This window comes from Danio rerio, chromosome 22 (assembly GCF_049306965.1).
Source record: "Danio rerio strain Tuebingen ecotype United States chromosome 22, GRCz12tu, whole genome shotgun sequence".
Taxonomy (NCBI): Eukaryota; Metazoa; Chordata; class Actinopteri; order Cypriniformes; family Danionidae; genus Danio; species Danio rerio.
Window position 1 is genome coordinate 36,535,297 of NC_133197.1, and position 17,297 is coordinate 36,552,593.

Consider the following 17,297-nt stretch of genomic DNA (forward strand, 5'->3'; position numbering starts at 1 on the left):
TTTAGGGAAAAATACTTTATTAAATATATATATATCCTGTAACAAAGTCATTATTCGCATCTGAAAGTTTCGACAAAAATCTGATACCAAACCGACAATACATACAAAAAGTGTGATGATGAACTTCGATGATGATGAAATGATTACTGTATCTCATTTCACATCAGTCGCAAGGAAGGATTTCCTCCGAGTCACTTCCTCCTCTCCGAATTTTGACTGCAGCTGCTCGAGCTCATATGGATCAGCAGCTAAGAGGGTCTCGTCGTCCAGACGGGTCCAGAGAGGCCCGTGCGTCTCATGGTCATACCCATTTAGCAGAAACACCTGAGCTCTTTTAAGATCTCCACTGGCTTTGAGCAGCGCCTTGGTCACCTCAACCAGATCTTTCTTGGTCTCCCTCATCAAATTAATGACCTGCTCCTTGACCTCCAACAAGTCTCTAGACAGAGTTTCCTCAGGAGTTTCTCTGATGTGGCTGCAGCTTGTGGACGAATTTAAAGAAGGCGGCACAACTGCCGAACTGGGCCCTGGACGCTCTTCCTCGGACATTGGTGAATCCGGTTGAGTCTCTTCATGATGTTCAGCTTGGTTTTCAGGCTCTCTAAGTAGTGTTGCAGGCGTTGCTGAGCTTTCTTGTGCGTCCGAAGGCTCAGCAATCGGGACTTCGCATGGATTTTCACATTCTTCACTGTCATCCATCTGTAGAGATACACACAAAGTCAAAGAAAGTACATCTTGGGCTCCATTTACTACTGGTATTAAAGGAATAATTAACCTCAAATGGAAAATTCCGTCATTATTTTTGCTCCCTTCACTTGCTTTCTTCGTTTAAACACAAAAGACTTCCCATTGACTTCTGTAGTATTTGATTTCCTACTATGAAAGTCAATGGTTACAGCTTTCTCCAACATATCGTCTGTTGGGTTTAACAGGCACTCACAAACGTTTGGAAAAACTTGAGGGTGTGTAAACAGTGAGTAAAATTTGGTTAAACTCTCCATGTGTTTAAAATAAGTCTGAATATTAAGTCATTTCAGCATGTTCACTTTCAGCCACGTCCAGAGGTAGTTGACAGCACATTTGATGGGATTGCTTTCATAAACACTCATGAGGTTGATTTTAACATGCACAAAAATCAACTGTCTACTGACTGAACACAAGTAATGTAATGTGTCTTTATGTAGCGCGTTTACGGCCACACGCCCAAAGCGCTTCACGATAATGAGGGGGGTCTCTCCACACTACCACCAGTGTGCAGCATCCACTTGGATGATGCGATGGCAGCCACAGAACAAAAAGTGGAGGAACTATGACATTACCTTGTAGGCTAACCGGCTGCTAGCATAAAACTGGTCCCCTTGATAAAATCCCTATAGGATTTTCAATAAGCTCTGTGTTCAAACCAAGCGGCAACCTCCCGCTCTCTCTCAGGAAGCCAATACGGGAGTAACTAAAACTGCAATTCATCTGAAATTCCGCTAGTCCTGGCCGCTCCTGGCTCCAAAACAGAGCAAATTTCAATTGAGCCCTCTGTTAGAATGGCCAACTTTACAGCAGAAAAAAAGGTGTTTACAGCCTGCTACAAAAAAGATTTTGGGTAACATAGCTAATATTACCCTTCATGACAACTGTGAGGGGGTGAATTTTTTTATAACTCATCTGTTTCCTTTATATTAAGTTATATTAAGTTTGCATAATTAAGGGCGTGGCCACCTGAGTGACAGTTAGGTCTCGCTGGTCGCCGTCACGTCACCTCAGCTGAATCCGGCAGATTAGCCACTGAACTCTGCATATTTATCATATTTCTTTGTTGTTTTATGTGGCTTTACACACTCAACTGCCTTTTGGACTTGTTTCCTACAATTATTAGATGGCATGGCATGCTGAGTGCACTTAATTGTGCTCACAAACCATTCACGTGGCCTCCGTTCCCCATGTGAGTAAAGTTATATACTTATATACCATCTCTATACATGTATTTGTTTTATTTAAGATCATTTATCGTTTATATTTATATTTAGAGCTGTAATGCACTTCAGAATCTGACAAATTGATTAGCTGTAGGCTCTAGAACAGTCATCTGAAGCGTTGTCATACAGTGTTATGCTGGATTTCATCAATAGTCTTACATTAACTAACACAGACTATATCTGAAGTGTTTGAAAGTAATTTGCATTTTCCTCCTTATGAAAAACGTCATAAGAACAATGTTTAGTGGCTCAATGTAATACAGCAGTGTTTTAAAAGTCTAAACACTTTATTGATATAGTGTACAACCAAGCACAAGTGGTCAGAATACAAACGAGTCACAGGTGATAAAGAATTAAGCGTTCTCCTAAAGTAAAGTGTGTCTGAACCAGGTCCAAGCAAAATGCTAGCAGGTGTCTGTAGCTCTGCCCACTCTCCGCCTCTTTGCCCTTGTTTGGTATCCCGCCGTGGGTGTGATAACGTGCGAACAATATGGCGACGGTTGGCCACGCCTACTTGTGGCTTCTTTTGCGCTCTTTAGAAACCTATGTGTGACGTCACGGATACTACGTCCATATATTTTACAGTCTATGGTTCAAACAGTTCATTACACTTACACGTTTTGTCTAGAAAGATAATCCTCACACGAAAATACAACTTTGAGCACTTTTGGATCTTAAATGCAAACGTAAGATCTGAAAAGCTAACATTAGGCTATAAACGGACTACAGAGCCTTCGGGGCGCTCGCCTGGGACGTCAGAAGCTTCCTGTTACAGACAACTATTCAAGCTTATTTTTAGAAATTTGGTCCATGACAAAGATTTACTCTCTCAGTTTATTATATTATAATCCACAGATTTCAGCTGCTGTCTGGGCTTTCACTGCCCAAAAACACCTCCCTTTCTTCATGTGTTCAATACTTTTTTCTTTGCATCATTTCATTTTATTACCCAGAACTTTATTTATAAACTAATTTGATTTGTTTTCTTTGCATATGTAACAGGGTTAAAATAATGTTTAATTGTCTTTCACCAAAATGGGTTATTTTGTTTATTTTGTGGTTGTTGGGAGACCTCTTGTGGCAACAGTGTTTGATTGTTTCTTTCACCTTTCACCTGCAAAGCCCCGCCTACAGCAGAAAATGGTTGCTGAATACAGAAAGGCGGTAGGTCAAATGTGCTCCAGCTAAATGTGACAAATTTTGTATTTTAACACATATTAATAACACATACAAGCCCAATATGAACATTAAGCGATGTTTTAGATCAAATCTGTCGAATGATCGCCATGTGTGACAAACTTTGTGTGGTTTAATTTGCTCATGCTATGTGTAGCTGGAATGATGACATTAATATGTGCAGGGGTGATTTCTTACTATTTGTTTGGGTTTTTTTAGATGCATGTTTAAATGCATACTGTTGCCAGAGGATGTATATTTCTGTTACAGGTATGATGAACTTTTGTAAATAAATAATGTTTTGTTAAAATGACTTTATGTGGCAACACAGCAGAAAATGGTTGCTGAATACAGAAAGGCGACGCATGTTTAAATGCATACTGTTGCCAGAGGATGTATATTTCTGTTACAGAATAAACAACGCAGAACGCAGTTCTCTGTGTCCGCCTGAGTGATTTGTGTCATCAGGAAGAGAAGCGTTACACAGATAGATTTCTTTGGTTGTTACCAACATCCGAGGAAATTTTCAAGTCAACAGCACCATTAAAAATGTTTTCTGAGAAAAATGGTGACGTGTTCAGTGATTATTTCCTTCACTGTAGTCAATTTGAAGTAGATCAGACAAGAATGGGTGTTGTTCAGTAGTTTTAGGAAAACTTTGATGAAAGGTAAGGTAATGATCCACTTCAAATGTTGACTACTGTATTTAACCCTAGTTTAAAATAGATTAAGGGTGCTTTCACACCTACACTTTTGTTTCGGAACGTATCTCGTTTGCCCAGTTAGCGCGGTTCGATTGGCATATGTGAACAGGGCAATCGCGCTCTGTTCCGCGCCAAAGTAATCGCTCCGAGATCGCTTGAATGAGGTGGTCTCGGCTCGATTGAAACAAACCCTGGAGCGGTTCGACTGCAGTGAGAAAGCGATCCGATCCGAGCGCGGTTATATCACAGTGTTTTATGGATATGTAATAGGCATACGGCTATATGAAGAGAGAATTATGAGTAGGGCGGGAAGTTTCGCGAGTCTCCGGATGCCCGCAAACGAGTGATGATCTCCCGGTAATCTCGCGTCTCCCTCCCAGTCCTCAAATAGGCATCGTCGCGAAACCCTTCTCACCCCTCCCCACCGTGTCTCTCCTCAGACACCGCATGCGCGCACCCTGTCAATCCCCACCAAACCACCACCTCTCCTGACAGCTGAGCGGGACGCTGCAAAATAAACCCTGACACTCTGACCAATGTGAGGAGAGTTTACTCGCACGTGACTTGTTTTAGCTCTTTTAGTCCGATTAGAAACTTTGCAGTGTGAAAGCGAACCGCTCCAAGAGCAAAGAGCAACAATGTAACAATTTTAATCTCTGTTTCGGAACAACTGAATAGATTCACAGGTGTGAAAGCACCCTAAAATGGTTCTAGTAGAACCACTGGAGAACAGAGAACCACTGTTCTATTAAATCAGCGTGTGATTTCTGTATTCAAATATGCCTGAACAAGCCAAATTAAATAAGAAAACCATCCAGGATGGGAAACACATTTTCCAAGTGTATCATGCATAAAACACATAGAAACCCAACAGCTGTATCTTATTCCAGTTTTCTTGAATCTCACCACATCTGAATCCTCAAACTCTTTCGCAGCTTTAGCAAGAATCCCAAGCTTCTTCGAGTCAGGAGTGGAGGCTTCGGAGTTTGTTTGTCTCGTTTTGCTGGGAGATGAATTCGCATTGCATCCTGAATTTAAAATAAATGAAAATAGTTGAGGGTTTATGTACAAAGCTTTTTAAAGAACAGCATGAAATAAAACCATTAATAACAATACCATGTGGATTGTCACAACCTTGATCTCCTATAGGGTTTCCTGAATCACTAGTGGAGATTTTGGAAGTCTTTTGTCTCTTGTTTGGAGATGATTGTTCAGTTGACCCTACATAAAAAAAATAAGACATTAAAGTACTGAAAATTCTGAGGAACAACACAGTGAACAAACAAAACCCAAATGAATAACCACCATCAGGAATGTCTCGTCGATCAGGATCTTCCTCTAATCTGGAGCTCCTGGAATCAGTCGTGGAGGTTTTGCAGGCTTTCTGTCTCTTTTTCTTCGGAGATGATTGTGCATTTGATTCTAAATAAAACAGCAAAGGATTAGCAAAAGAGCTTGTTAAAGGGTTAGTTCATAGTTTAAATGATTTACTACTGTCAATGCTTGGTGCATGTGAATTTCTACTTCCAGTCAATTTTATTTAAAAATAGCCTGGCTCTATCCAGCTCTACAATGTCAATGGGCAGATTTTAAAGTTCTTAAAGCAGTCGGAGCTGTGTAAACTACTTTTTATTAAGGACGGATGCATTTTAATGGACTTGTTTTGAACTGCAGAAAAAAAACTGTAGCCATTGTAAAGCTTGAGATTTTCAGGAGATATTTTTAAAAATCCCTTTGATTCTCCAGTATTTTTACAATTATATCCCGCCATCATCCCGTAAAGGTACTTTCCCGTATTTCACTCATATTTCATTCTTTCTATGAAAGATGGCAATAAACATCAAAGAGCCGATCCTCCCTATACCATAGTCCCTATAGGGCAAGTAATTTCAATCAGCGGCCATCTTTGAAATGCAGTTTCAAATGCTCGGGCATTCTGTCTGAATGAGGAAACATCAAATTATCCAAAACTTCTTGGCAAGCTTGAGACCTCATGAGGCCTTCATTCATCTTGTGAGCACAAAATGAGGATATTTTAGATACAATCAGAGAGCTCCCTCATCCTCTAATGACAGCAATGGTCCTGAGACCTTTACAGTTTTGAAAACTAGCCAAAAACATGTCAAAATATGTCATGTAACCTTAATGTGATGTGTAAAACATGGTAAAGACAACTTCGCCCGACTGTTTTTTGGCGCACAACAATATTTCTTGGAGCTTCCCATGATTGCAGTTGAACTGCTGAAGTCACATTAAATATTTTGACAACGTTTTTGGTTCATTTTTTGGTCTCGGGACAGTTGCTGACTATGGAGGATGAGGGAGCTCTCTGACTTTAACTAAAATACCTTCATTTGTATTCAGAAGACGAATGAAGATCTCATGAGGATTGAAACAACATGAAAATAATAACAAAATTTAAATTTTAGGGCATTTTAAAATGTATTACCAGAAAAAAAAAAAAAAACATGAACAACTTACCATCGGGAATGTCTTGTCCAACAGGATCTTCCTCTAATCTAGAGCTTCTGGAATCAGTCATTGAGGTTTTGCAGGTTTTCCGTCTCTTTTTCTTCAGAGATGAATGTTCATTTGATGCTAAATAAAAAAAAAGGAAGAGCTTGTAAAAGGGATAGTTAACCCAAAAAATGAGAATTAGCCCACGATTTATGCATTCTGAAATGATCCTGGATCTACATGACTTTCTATTTTCAGTCAAATCAAAGATATCCTGGCTCTTTCCAGCTCTACAATGGCAATAGGTAGGCATTCATATCTAAACTGACATTCATTTCCTCATTTTGTACTTTTCTACTTGTAATTTGTGACATTTCACATTCCTTTCCAGCTGACGGCACTAATGCACCAAAGATCCACCTCAAAAGAAAAAGAACGAGGCAATCTCTTGTGGAAGTTACACAAAACTGTTTAGCAAGTTTCAAATGTGAATATTTTTACTACAGAAACACATCGATTTGCAACAGGAGACCTATATTCAAGCCCCTGAAGCCATGTGAGCTACTTTTTATTATGGATGGATGAGATTCAGGGTGTCTACGGGGTCTTAAAAAGTATTAAAGTACATCAATCAATTATGAGAAAATTAAGGCCCTTAAAAGGTACTAAAAAGTCTTAATCGCATTTTTACAAGGTCTTAAATTTTGTGCAAGCGTTGTCCAAAGAAGTGATGTGTGGATGCCGGTTATATTTGGTTATATATTTTGTTATTAAGTGCGGGTCGGTTGCGGGTGGATGTAGCGGGATATGGCAGTGGACCAGCGAAAAAGCAAAGAGTGGGCTTTGCAGAATGGGAAGATGAGACGCCCAAAATAATGGATGAAGTGCAAGAGTAGCCTACTGTTCAAAGTTTCAGTTAGAGAAGTCATGAGAGGAAAATCTGCTATCGTTCATGGGAAAAACATGATCGCTTATTTCCAGAATCTTGTTCATTCCTACAACAAGCGGTTGGAGCGAATGCTCATTCAGTGCAGTTGGCCGCGTTTTGGAGGTGAGGCGGAATCGCCAGAATCTAGGCACAGTAGATGCTATTCTGTTATTGCACAGTGTGAAGAAAGAAAAAATTTATAAATATGCAAGCGTGAGAAAAATATTTCTCAACGAAATCCCGTTATCACAAGAGAATACATTTTTATAACATAACTGAGTGACCAAAACATACACGGAGCGCTCACCGGCCCTGCACACACTGCTTGACATGAATGAATCTGTTAACGATATAACTAATGCTGTTGTCATGGGTGGTGTCTGATATTGCACTAATGCTTTTGACATATACTGTACCTTGTTATATGCATACGTCATGTTAATAGCAATACCGGTCTTTTTATGAGTAGCGATATTAGTTTACTCAGTGCAAGCCTGTTTGCGATGGTGTACGTGGTGTTAAATATGACATATAGCAGCCACTTGCATGGCGGACAGCATCTGGCGATTATATGAAGGATTAAACAGAAGCTCTCGTGCTAGATGTGGCGAACAGTTACCTGAAAATAACATCCCACAGACTTTTCATAGCAGACCTGAAGCCAACGGAAGTCTTCTAGTCTTGGAAAAGTGTAGATGGTGGATTGACATTCAGCACATCGTCACTAGTAAGATGTGTCATTATTTATAACTTTAGATGGCATGGTTTCTAAAACAAAATCTGTCAGTGTTATCTTCATTCTCGTCTTCAGCGCTTTACAGTTTTTCACGGTAGTAGCTCTCTCTGTCATCCGAAGCCAGAAGGCGCTGAATGAGTGATTGACAGTTCATATTTCAGTGCTAGAGCAGTGGTGGACCAATAAGAAGAGCGTGAAGGCGGGGCAAGCATTATAGACTTGGCTTTGTTTACTGCAGCAAGTTGACATGACAACTGTTTTAAACCGTTCCTGAGCGCTGCGTTTCGCGTTTCAAGTGCAGAGATGCATTTTGCCTGAATGTCTACCGAATCCGCGCATGTGGTGAACATTTTGCAGTAAAAACTGGTCGAACACAATAATTTTATACACTCGCAAAAATGCTCCCAAATATATTTTGAGGTCGCAAAGATAATATTTTGTGCGCATATGTAACCAAAATAGTCGCAATTTCGAGCCCTGGAGAATGAAGGATGTCCATTGTATGATTACTGAAATCACCAAACAGCCTTAAATCACTACATGGAATGATAGAAGAATGGAAGGCAGGGAAGTAACGAACGAACAAATTAACAAACGAACAAAGTAGTGAACAAAGTAACAAAAAAACGAAGTGACAAATGAACAAAGTAACAAACAAACAAATAAAGAAACAAATTAACAAATGAACTAACGAACGGACGAACAAAGTAATGAACAAACAATTGAAGTAACAAAGGAAGTAATAAACAAAGTGATAAACGAAGGAACTAACGAACAAACAAATTAATGAACGAACGAAGTAATGAACTAACCTAATTAAGAAAGGAACAGAAGAATGAATGGATGAATGAATGAAGGAACAAACAAACGAAGTAACGAATGAAGTAACGAACGAACAATCGAAGTAACAAACGAACAAAGTAATGAACAAAGTAACTAGCGAATAAACGAATAAACAAAGTAATGAACGAATGAAGTAACGAACGACCCTAATGAAGGAACAGAAGAATGAATGAATGAGTGAATTAAGGAATAAAGAAAAAAACAAACAAATAAATGAATAAAGGAAGGACAGAACGAACAAATGAAGAAAGGAATAAAGGAAGAAAACTGAATGCACTACAGAATGTTACGTTTACACATCCCTGCACACACTGCATGTAAACGCATCAACTTTTCACTGTGCAATACTCACTAGTCTCGAGTACTTTTGAAAGGGCTACTTTTTACTTATACTTTGGGTAATATTCACAACAGATACTTTCACTCTACTTGCACTACATTTTTGGGCAAGTAATGGTACTTTTACTTGAGTATGTTTTTTTAGTACTCTTTCCACCACTAGTAACAACATTGGCTTTGATGCATTGTTAGATTTTCATCTTTTCTCCCTAATTTACTGTTGGTGGCTGTTTCTGCCCCATTGACTTCCATTATAACCACATTTGATGGTGCATAAATGCACAGTCTTTGTTTTTGCTGCACTTCTGAAAGGTACAAATTTTCTTAAAATAAGAGTGAGCATGTTTTAACGTTATCTAACAATATTTGAATTAACCGTGAAGCACCTGGAACTATGAGTCTACATGAATCACGTGATAATCGAACATTTTGGACTTGCCTTGTCGCAACTCTCTCTCTCTCTATAACTCTGCTATTAGCAAACTAACAGTATTAATAGACAGTTGCTTTGGAAGCTCTCAGGTTGACGTCAACAGAGGAACCGTCACTCCAAACACTGAAGCCAAAGCTCAGACTTTGATTGAAGATTACCAAAGCAAACATATAATTCAGTAGATTAACTTGCATGGATTATTTATTCAATCTGAACACAGTAAGTTTTGAATTCATATGGAGTTTAAAAATCCACTGAAAAACAAACCATGATTAACCTCACCATCTGGAGCGTCTTCATCTAATCTGGGGTTTTCGGTCTCTGGAGTTTCTATCACTAGGACACAGGTCTCGTCCTGACTGTCGTTGCTGGAAGCCTGTGAGGGCTGCCCGGCGGCCTGCGGCTCCTCAGGAGGAGAACTGGCTCTCTCAGGAGAAGCTGGAGGATTGATGCTCCCCGTCTCTGTGGCCATCGGAGCTTCAGGACAATCTGCCTTCTGCACGCTTTCATCTTCTGAGATCTCGACCACTTTCTTCTTCCTCAATGGGCTTTGCGTAAAGGAAAGAGGTTTTCTTTTTATGGGACTCTTCTTCGTGGGTTTGTCTGCAAGCTTCTGCTGAAGATGCTTTAGGAACCGATCTTTCATCGACTGCCAGCTGTGTTCGGTCACGTGCCGTTTCTCCATTTCTTTCCAAACTAGGTTTCCTTTGGCATCTTGCTGCCGCTTTTCGATGAACTTCAAAATGGCTGCGTCCTCTTCCGATGAATAACCCAAACGACCGCTGCCTTGATTGCGCAAGGCCATCCGTGTCTGCACTGATGGACCAATGGTTATCGCATAATCGTTGGGATCCAGCTGCTGGTTCTGCTCCACGCAGTCTAGGATATATTTCGTGGAGATGTATTTTTGTCCTGTATTCTGTGTCACATTAGTGGCATCTGTGGGATCGATCAGCAAGATGGCTCCGGGCTCCTGATTGCGACACAGATTTCCTCCTCCGCTAGTTATCAAAGGGTGAAGCTGCATTTTAGTTGGGCCGGGTCTCACGTAGAATCGCATCGACTGTCCGCCGGGGTCCAGGAAAAGGACAGGAGAAATCTTGGAGGCCTCCTTCTTTTTTGACATGGTGATGGTTATCTGGTGGTTAGATTACAATGGTGATTAGCGTTAGATGATAAAGTAATATATTTTGCATATACAGTTGAAGTCAGAATTATTAGCCCCCCTTTGAATTTCTTTTTTAAGTATTTCCTAAATGATGTTTAACAGATTCAAGAATTTTTCACAGTATTTCCTATAATATTTTTCCTTCTGGAGAAAGCTTTATTAGTTTTTTTCCGGCTAGAATAAGAGCAGATTTAAATTTTTTTAAAGCCATTTTAAGGTCGATGTTATTCGCCGGCTTAAGCAATATTAAGATTTAGATTGTCTCCAGAACAAACCACTGTTATACAATGACTTGCCTAAGGGTGCTTTCACACCTGCCTTATTTAGTTCGATTGAATCGCGCTAGAGTTCGTTTCCCCTTTTGGTACGGTTCGTTTGGGCACGTGAGAATGCAGCAATCGTACTCTTAAGCGGACCAAATAAGCGTAGCGAGACCTGCTTGAAGAGGTGGTCTCGGTACGCTTTCAAACGAACCCTGGAGCGGTTTGTTTGATGTGAGAATATGATCCGTACTAAAACAGGTCCAACCGCAAAAAGTACTGCGCATTGGACTAATTCAGCTGCCGTAGGCCGATGCGCTGTGCATTATGGGATATGGAGGAAAAATATTTGTTGACAGCGCTTTACCAACAGAGAGAGAGGGGAAAACATTACCTGATGGATCGTTGGTAATATTTACGCAAGATGAACATGTTGCAGTTTAGCTAAATTAATTCATGCCTCCTCCTGAAGTGACGAGCGATGCATTAAACACTGTTTTCCAGCCGCGGCCGCGCTTCATTCTCGTAATGTATAGTTTGTTTAAAGCAGGCATACAATCAGCCAGCGCAGTCGTCCCTCCAGAGTAAAAGGTTTTGTTTACCTGCGGGAGTTCACTGGCATTTTCCCGCACGTGAATTCTGACCAATCAATAAGCAGTTTAGGAAATACGTTCAACAACATCTGGCCAATGAGAGATGTGGATTTTGTCAGATGACTGCATTTTGGTTTGTTTCAACTGGTTCGGACCAAAGCCAGCAGTGTGATGTGAAAACGACCCAAAGAAGGCAGAAAATGCAACAAAGTATCATATATCACGCTTGGTCCTGACCAAATGAAGCGAACTACAGATGTGAAAGCATCCTAGTTAATCCAAATAACCTAGTTAAGCCTTTAAATGACACTTACAGCTGAATATTACGTGCTGTCATCATGGCAAAGATAAAAGAAATCAGTTAATAGAAATGAGTTATTAAAACTATTATGTTTAGAAACAGTGGCGGATTTAGATATGGGTGATTGCCCAGGGCGGCATCTTGTTAGGAGTGGCATGGGGAGATGACATATAGCTTAAAAAGTGCCGCAGTAAAAGCTTTGAGATAAGATTTACTTTATGCAAGTGTATTAGTGGGGTAACACTGTATAATAACTACACACTATGAACCATTTATTAAGCATTAGCAAATAGTGAATTCAATATCTGTTAAGCATTAACCGTACATTAATAAACGTTAGTAAGCAGTTTAAAACTGCAACTACGAAAGCTGTATTCTTGACTTATAACCACATTTAGGGTGCTTTCACACTAGCACTTTTGGTCCGCACCCGGGTTCGTTTGACGTCATAGTACGGTACGTTTAGCTAGTGTGAACGTGTCTTCTGAACTCGGGTGCGCACCCGTGAACCGTACCCGAGTCCGCTTGAAAGAGTAGGTCTGGGGTATGATTCATGCGAACTCTGGTACGGTTCACTTCTGACGTGAATGCAATCGTACCAAATCACGGAAGTGAACCGCAGACTGTACAACAAACTATCATTTTCATAACGTTCGTTTATGTTTGTGTGTGTGTGTGTTTGTGTGTGTGTGTCACGTTTCGTACCTTGGTGACACGCGTGGGACTGAGCCAGGGCAAACACAGTGATACACAGTGATGTCTGCTTGTCTCCTCCAAAAACAGCTTCTGCAGACACTGCGTGATGTTCTGAATGTTTGTAATATTTTTGCAACAGATGGACGCGAGTCCAAAATCAAAAGCTTCAGTAAAAGCAGAATGACTGCGATGTGAGGAAGTCTTTCCATTTTGGCGCTTTCTTTCGTGACCGTCACCTAGCAACGACCGTAAACAAAACAGCAGCTCGATGACGCAAGCGTACCGGGGTTTAGAAGGAAAAAAGACAGTGTGAACACAAACCAATGGAGGAGGTGGCAGGAGGAGACAATCGGACTTGGGTACGGTCCAGGCAAATGAACCAAGTGTGAAAGCACCCTAATAATGTGGTTAATAGTTGTACTTTCATACTTAGTTAATGATTTATTTTTCATTACTAAATTAAGTATCATATTATTTACAAACCAGACGTATTTAAAAGTAGTTGGAGGTTTTTAAGATCATTCAGAATGAGTTAGTAAATCATTAATAAACTATTAAAATTTACATTTAGAATTCTTATTACTCAGGCATGTACCAATAGTTAACTTGTATGTTATTAAATGCTTTATAAACTCAACTTCATCCATTTTTGTGACCTAATCTAAAGTGAGGACTATTCATGCTTTATGAATGCCTTATAAATGACAATTAAAGAGTCAGTTAAATTATAGTTTACTATACAGTTTAAACATTGCATCTTATTATATTGTTAAATTATAATATTGTTGTTGTTTTATTTTGACACTCTGGTTATTCAGCAATGTTTAATATTTACAATAATTTTGCTTTTTAGATAAGATTGCAAAGATTATTGTTCATTTGATATCAAGCCTTTATTTATCATTTATAAGGGATTTATAAAGCATGAATAGTCCTCACTTTAGATGGTCACAAAACTGGATGAAGTTGAGTTAATAAAGCATTTATTAACATACTGTACATAGTAATTAATATATGCCTGAATAATAAGATGTATAAACGAACGTTGATTTCAATAGTTTATTAATGATTTACTAACTCATTCTGCATGATCTTAAAAACCTCCAACTACTCTTAAATACAACTGGTTTGTAAATAATACAATACTTAATTTAGTAATGAAAAACAAATCATTAACTAAGTATGAAAGTATAGTTATTAAGCACATTATACATGTGGTTGTAAGTCAAGAATACAGCATTTGAAGCTGCAGTTATAAACTGCTTACTAACGTTTATTAATGTAGAATTAATGCTTAACAAATAATGAATTCACTAGATGCTAATGCTTAATAAATGGTTAATAGTGTGTAGTTTATTATAAAGTGTTACCAAATATATTGTTTTTAAATGTCTGGGTAAAAAAACAAAAACGTTTTCCCCTTTAATTACACAATATATTTTATTTTTTGAAAGATTTAAAATATTTTGGAGCAGTAAACTTGTCAGGCAAAATAATTAAAATGAATCATCGGCTTCTGCCGTCTTATTTGTTTCAAAAACACTGATTTCTTTACAGTTTAAAATGGCATCTTTGGATATCTTTTCTGCTGGAGATACTGCTGTCCTAAAAAATAAATAAATAAATAAATAAATAAATATTACACATACCTTAGGAACAGTTTTATAATTTTGACATTTCCAAACCGGGGTATACCTTTAAAAAAATAACAACATTTTCAATCAGTTTTAAACACTTTATTCTGCCCTTTTTAAAACTTTATATTAAAATAGATTTAAATTCAAGCCTTTTCACATGCAAACATGTGATTCTTGATTATTGTTATTATTATATTCTTCTTGCTGAGGTGATGGTGCTAACCACTGAGCCAACATGTAGCCCCTTTTATTTTGGTTACAGAACATATAATGTTGTCCAATGACTTGCTAATTAACCAGTTGTTTTATATATATGTATATATATGTGTGTGTGTATATATATATACACACACACATATATATACATATATATATATATATATATATATATATATATATATATATATATATATATACACACATATATATATATATATATATATATATATATATATATATATATACATATATATATACATACATATATATATATATATATATATATACATATATATATACATACATATATATATATATATATATATATATATATATATATATATATACATATATATATACATACATATATATATATATATATATACATATATATATACATACATATATATATATATATATATATATATATATATATATATATATATATATATATATATATATATATATATATATGTATATATATATATATACATATATATATCAAATTTTACAGGATTTTGATCACCATCATCATCTTAAGATTTAGGTAATGTTGGTTATTCATTTGAATATGGTCCCTATATTGTTTACCACTCTACTTTGAATATTCAATCTGAATTAACGTTAGCATGCGAGTATGACTTGATAACAACATTAGCACCATTTATTTGACTGTGAACAATGTTGTATTTGAATTGCCGGCTAATATGATTTCACTATACTATACTTAACGTATCTGAAATTATATTATTAAGGATAATGTCTGAACGTCCGAATAAACAACCAACTTTACCTAAATCGTCTTGAGTCTGATTTAAAAGCACATCTCTTATAAAACTGGCAATAATTTTTCTACAAATAAAACGTAAACACGTGTTTTTGTAACCAGCAAGTAACGTTAACGTTAACTGAGGCCATAGTTTCACCATGGTATTTGTAGTAAATCTGTGGGTTACACAAACAGTAATAATAAATACGCCAAATCAAGGACACTAAGTTACACTTGTACATGAAGCGTTAATAAAGCATGGCTAACTCACATGTAAATGTCGATAACTTAAAGAGTAAGCCGTTTCATTTACACTCTCCAGCGATTCAATACACTTTAAATTTAGCAGATTTTCCTCACAAGCACTTCTGCTTTGCGTATTTACAACCTAAACAATGGGGCTAATCAAAATATTGACGAAGGAAAACATAACAAACTACCTGTGTACAGCAGCGAGTCCAAAGATTTCCCCTTGTGCTGTGAAGTGAAAACAACGTTTCAAAATAAGAGTCACGTCTTTATGGGATATGGGAAGAGAAACGATGGAAGCACGCATATAGACTTTTATTTTAAAAATAAAAGACAGTTCAGTGTTGCAAGGCGGGAAAATAATATAAAAGTAAAAGTAATTTATTACTCATTGTTTTATTAATCATAACGGCATTTCTTGTGTCAGTAATGGTAGTAGCGCAATTATTTTTCTTCTATTTACACTATTATCCAAAAATAGGCAATTTATTTATTTGTTTCATTAATAAATTAATTTGAAATATTATAAATGTTCATTATTTAGTGAGCTGAGGTGAAAAACAAAACTAAAACTGAAATTTCCTCTTGATTTAAGCGAAATACTTACGCCTACTACGATCTCTATTGCTAATGAATTTTTCATAAAATACTGCTATAATATACGTTCTTGATAAAATTGCATTAATTATTATAGGTTTTACACATCAACAAACCTTCACTTTCCAATTGTTTTGTGTTTTAATCACTATCCCTGAATCAGGAATGAGCTAGCTATGCACTAGTGTTTTTCAGCCACTGATAAAGTTTATGTTACTATCATAGATTTCTTTTATGCTGTTATTAAAGGTTTATGAGGTTGAAAACAAGGACTTTTGGTGTGCCCTCAGGAACAGGGTTGGGAAACACTGCTCTGTACATTTATTTGCAGAAATATGAAATAGTAATTTCTGTCAATGTACACTTATTAACAGTGGCGCAAAAAGGGGGTATGCAGTATATGCGGCGCAGAGGAGCGCCACACATGGGGGGCGCCATTGTGCCAAAACTATTTTTGAAGTTATATTAAAAGTTTCAAATAATATATATATATATATTTGTTAAAAATGTTTATTTAGCATTTTATACGCGTATAATATTGTATTTTATTAAATAAAAAAATCATTCCACCCCCCACCCCCATTTTTCATACCATATACATGTTTTTATGAATTTAATATGTATCATATTGATTCATCCAGCCTTTTGGTAACTTCTTAGCTCAAAACTTTTAATTTTAGCTACAAACAAAGTTATAACGTTTCAATTAAATAGAACATTTGTTTGTTTCTGTTTTTTTTTTGTTTTGTTTGTTTTTTGTTACACTAAACATTTGACAGTCTTTTTTATTTAACTTTTAGCAGTTTCAGTCAATTGTTCTTGCAAAGACTGACCTTACACTTCTCACAGTATGCATGTGAGAAGTAATTGCAATGTTCTTTTGCCCTTTAGGACTCCCATGTCTATCGTTTTGTTTTGACAAATGTACAACAAAAAGTCCAAAAGCAAGGCTAGTCAAGGTGATATAATCATTTAGTGAGGGAAAATTAAATTGAGAAGAAATGTGGGGTGGAAAGAGATGCATTTCTTTGCGATTTAACATGCTTAATGTAATTATACCTTTTCATACTATTTCAGTTGTGTTCAGAACTGCGAAACTCTATTTTTTGAAGCATATTGATATCTTTATGAAAAAATATCTTTAATTTATTGATGGAAATATTTTTCACATTTTATTGCCTGTTATAAAATATAGTTGGATTGAAGGGGGGCGCGCAAAAGT

The 17,297-nt window shown here is 37.1% G+C and overlaps 1 protein-coding gene across 15 annotated transcripts; it reads right to left on the reverse strand.

Moving 5' to 3' along the window:
- terf2ip (telomeric repeat binding factor 2, interacting protein) lies at nucleotides 1-15,715 on the reverse strand. 15 transcript variants are annotated; one of them, XM_009296493.5, is made up of 8 exons: nucleotides 15,670-15,715; nucleotides 14,254-14,299; nucleotides 9,869-10,724; nucleotides 6,332-6,448; nucleotides 5,156-5,272; nucleotides 4,985-5,071; nucleotides 4,757-4,878; nucleotides 1-699 (listed from the first exon to the last, which is right to left on the reverse strand). In XM_009296493.5, the coding sequence occupies exons 3-8, from the start codon at nucleotides 10,710-10,712 to the stop codon at nucleotides 154-156; spliced, it is 1,833 nt and encodes a 610-aa protein (XP_009294768.2). In that variant the 5' UTR covers nucleotides 10,713-10,724; nucleotides 14,254-14,299; nucleotides 15,670-15,715; the 3' UTR covers nucleotides 1-153. The 15 variants fall into 15 exon arrangements, 13 of the variants coding, with proteins under 13 accessions (XP_009294768.2, XP_073792531.1, XP_073792529.1 ...); XM_073936430.1 differs by having other exon boundaries at nucleotides 12,614-14,299; XM_073936428.1 differs by having other exon boundaries at nucleotides 4,967-5,071; nucleotides 12,614-14,299.
- Between the last annotated feature and the right edge of the window lie 1,582 nt (nucleotides 15,716-17,297).

Excerpts from the sequence above, each read along its gene's own strand:
- terf2ip (XM_073936424.1), bottom strand. Across the intron at positions 6,449-9,868 it reads AGATGAAGACGCTCCAGATG|CATCAAATGAACATTCATCT; the intron begins GTGAGGTTAATC and ends TTTTTTATTTAG. Across the intron at positions 700-4,756 it reads AGTTTGAGGATTCAGATGTG|ATGGATGACAGTGAAGAATG; the intron begins GTGAGATTCAAG and ends GTATCTCTACAG.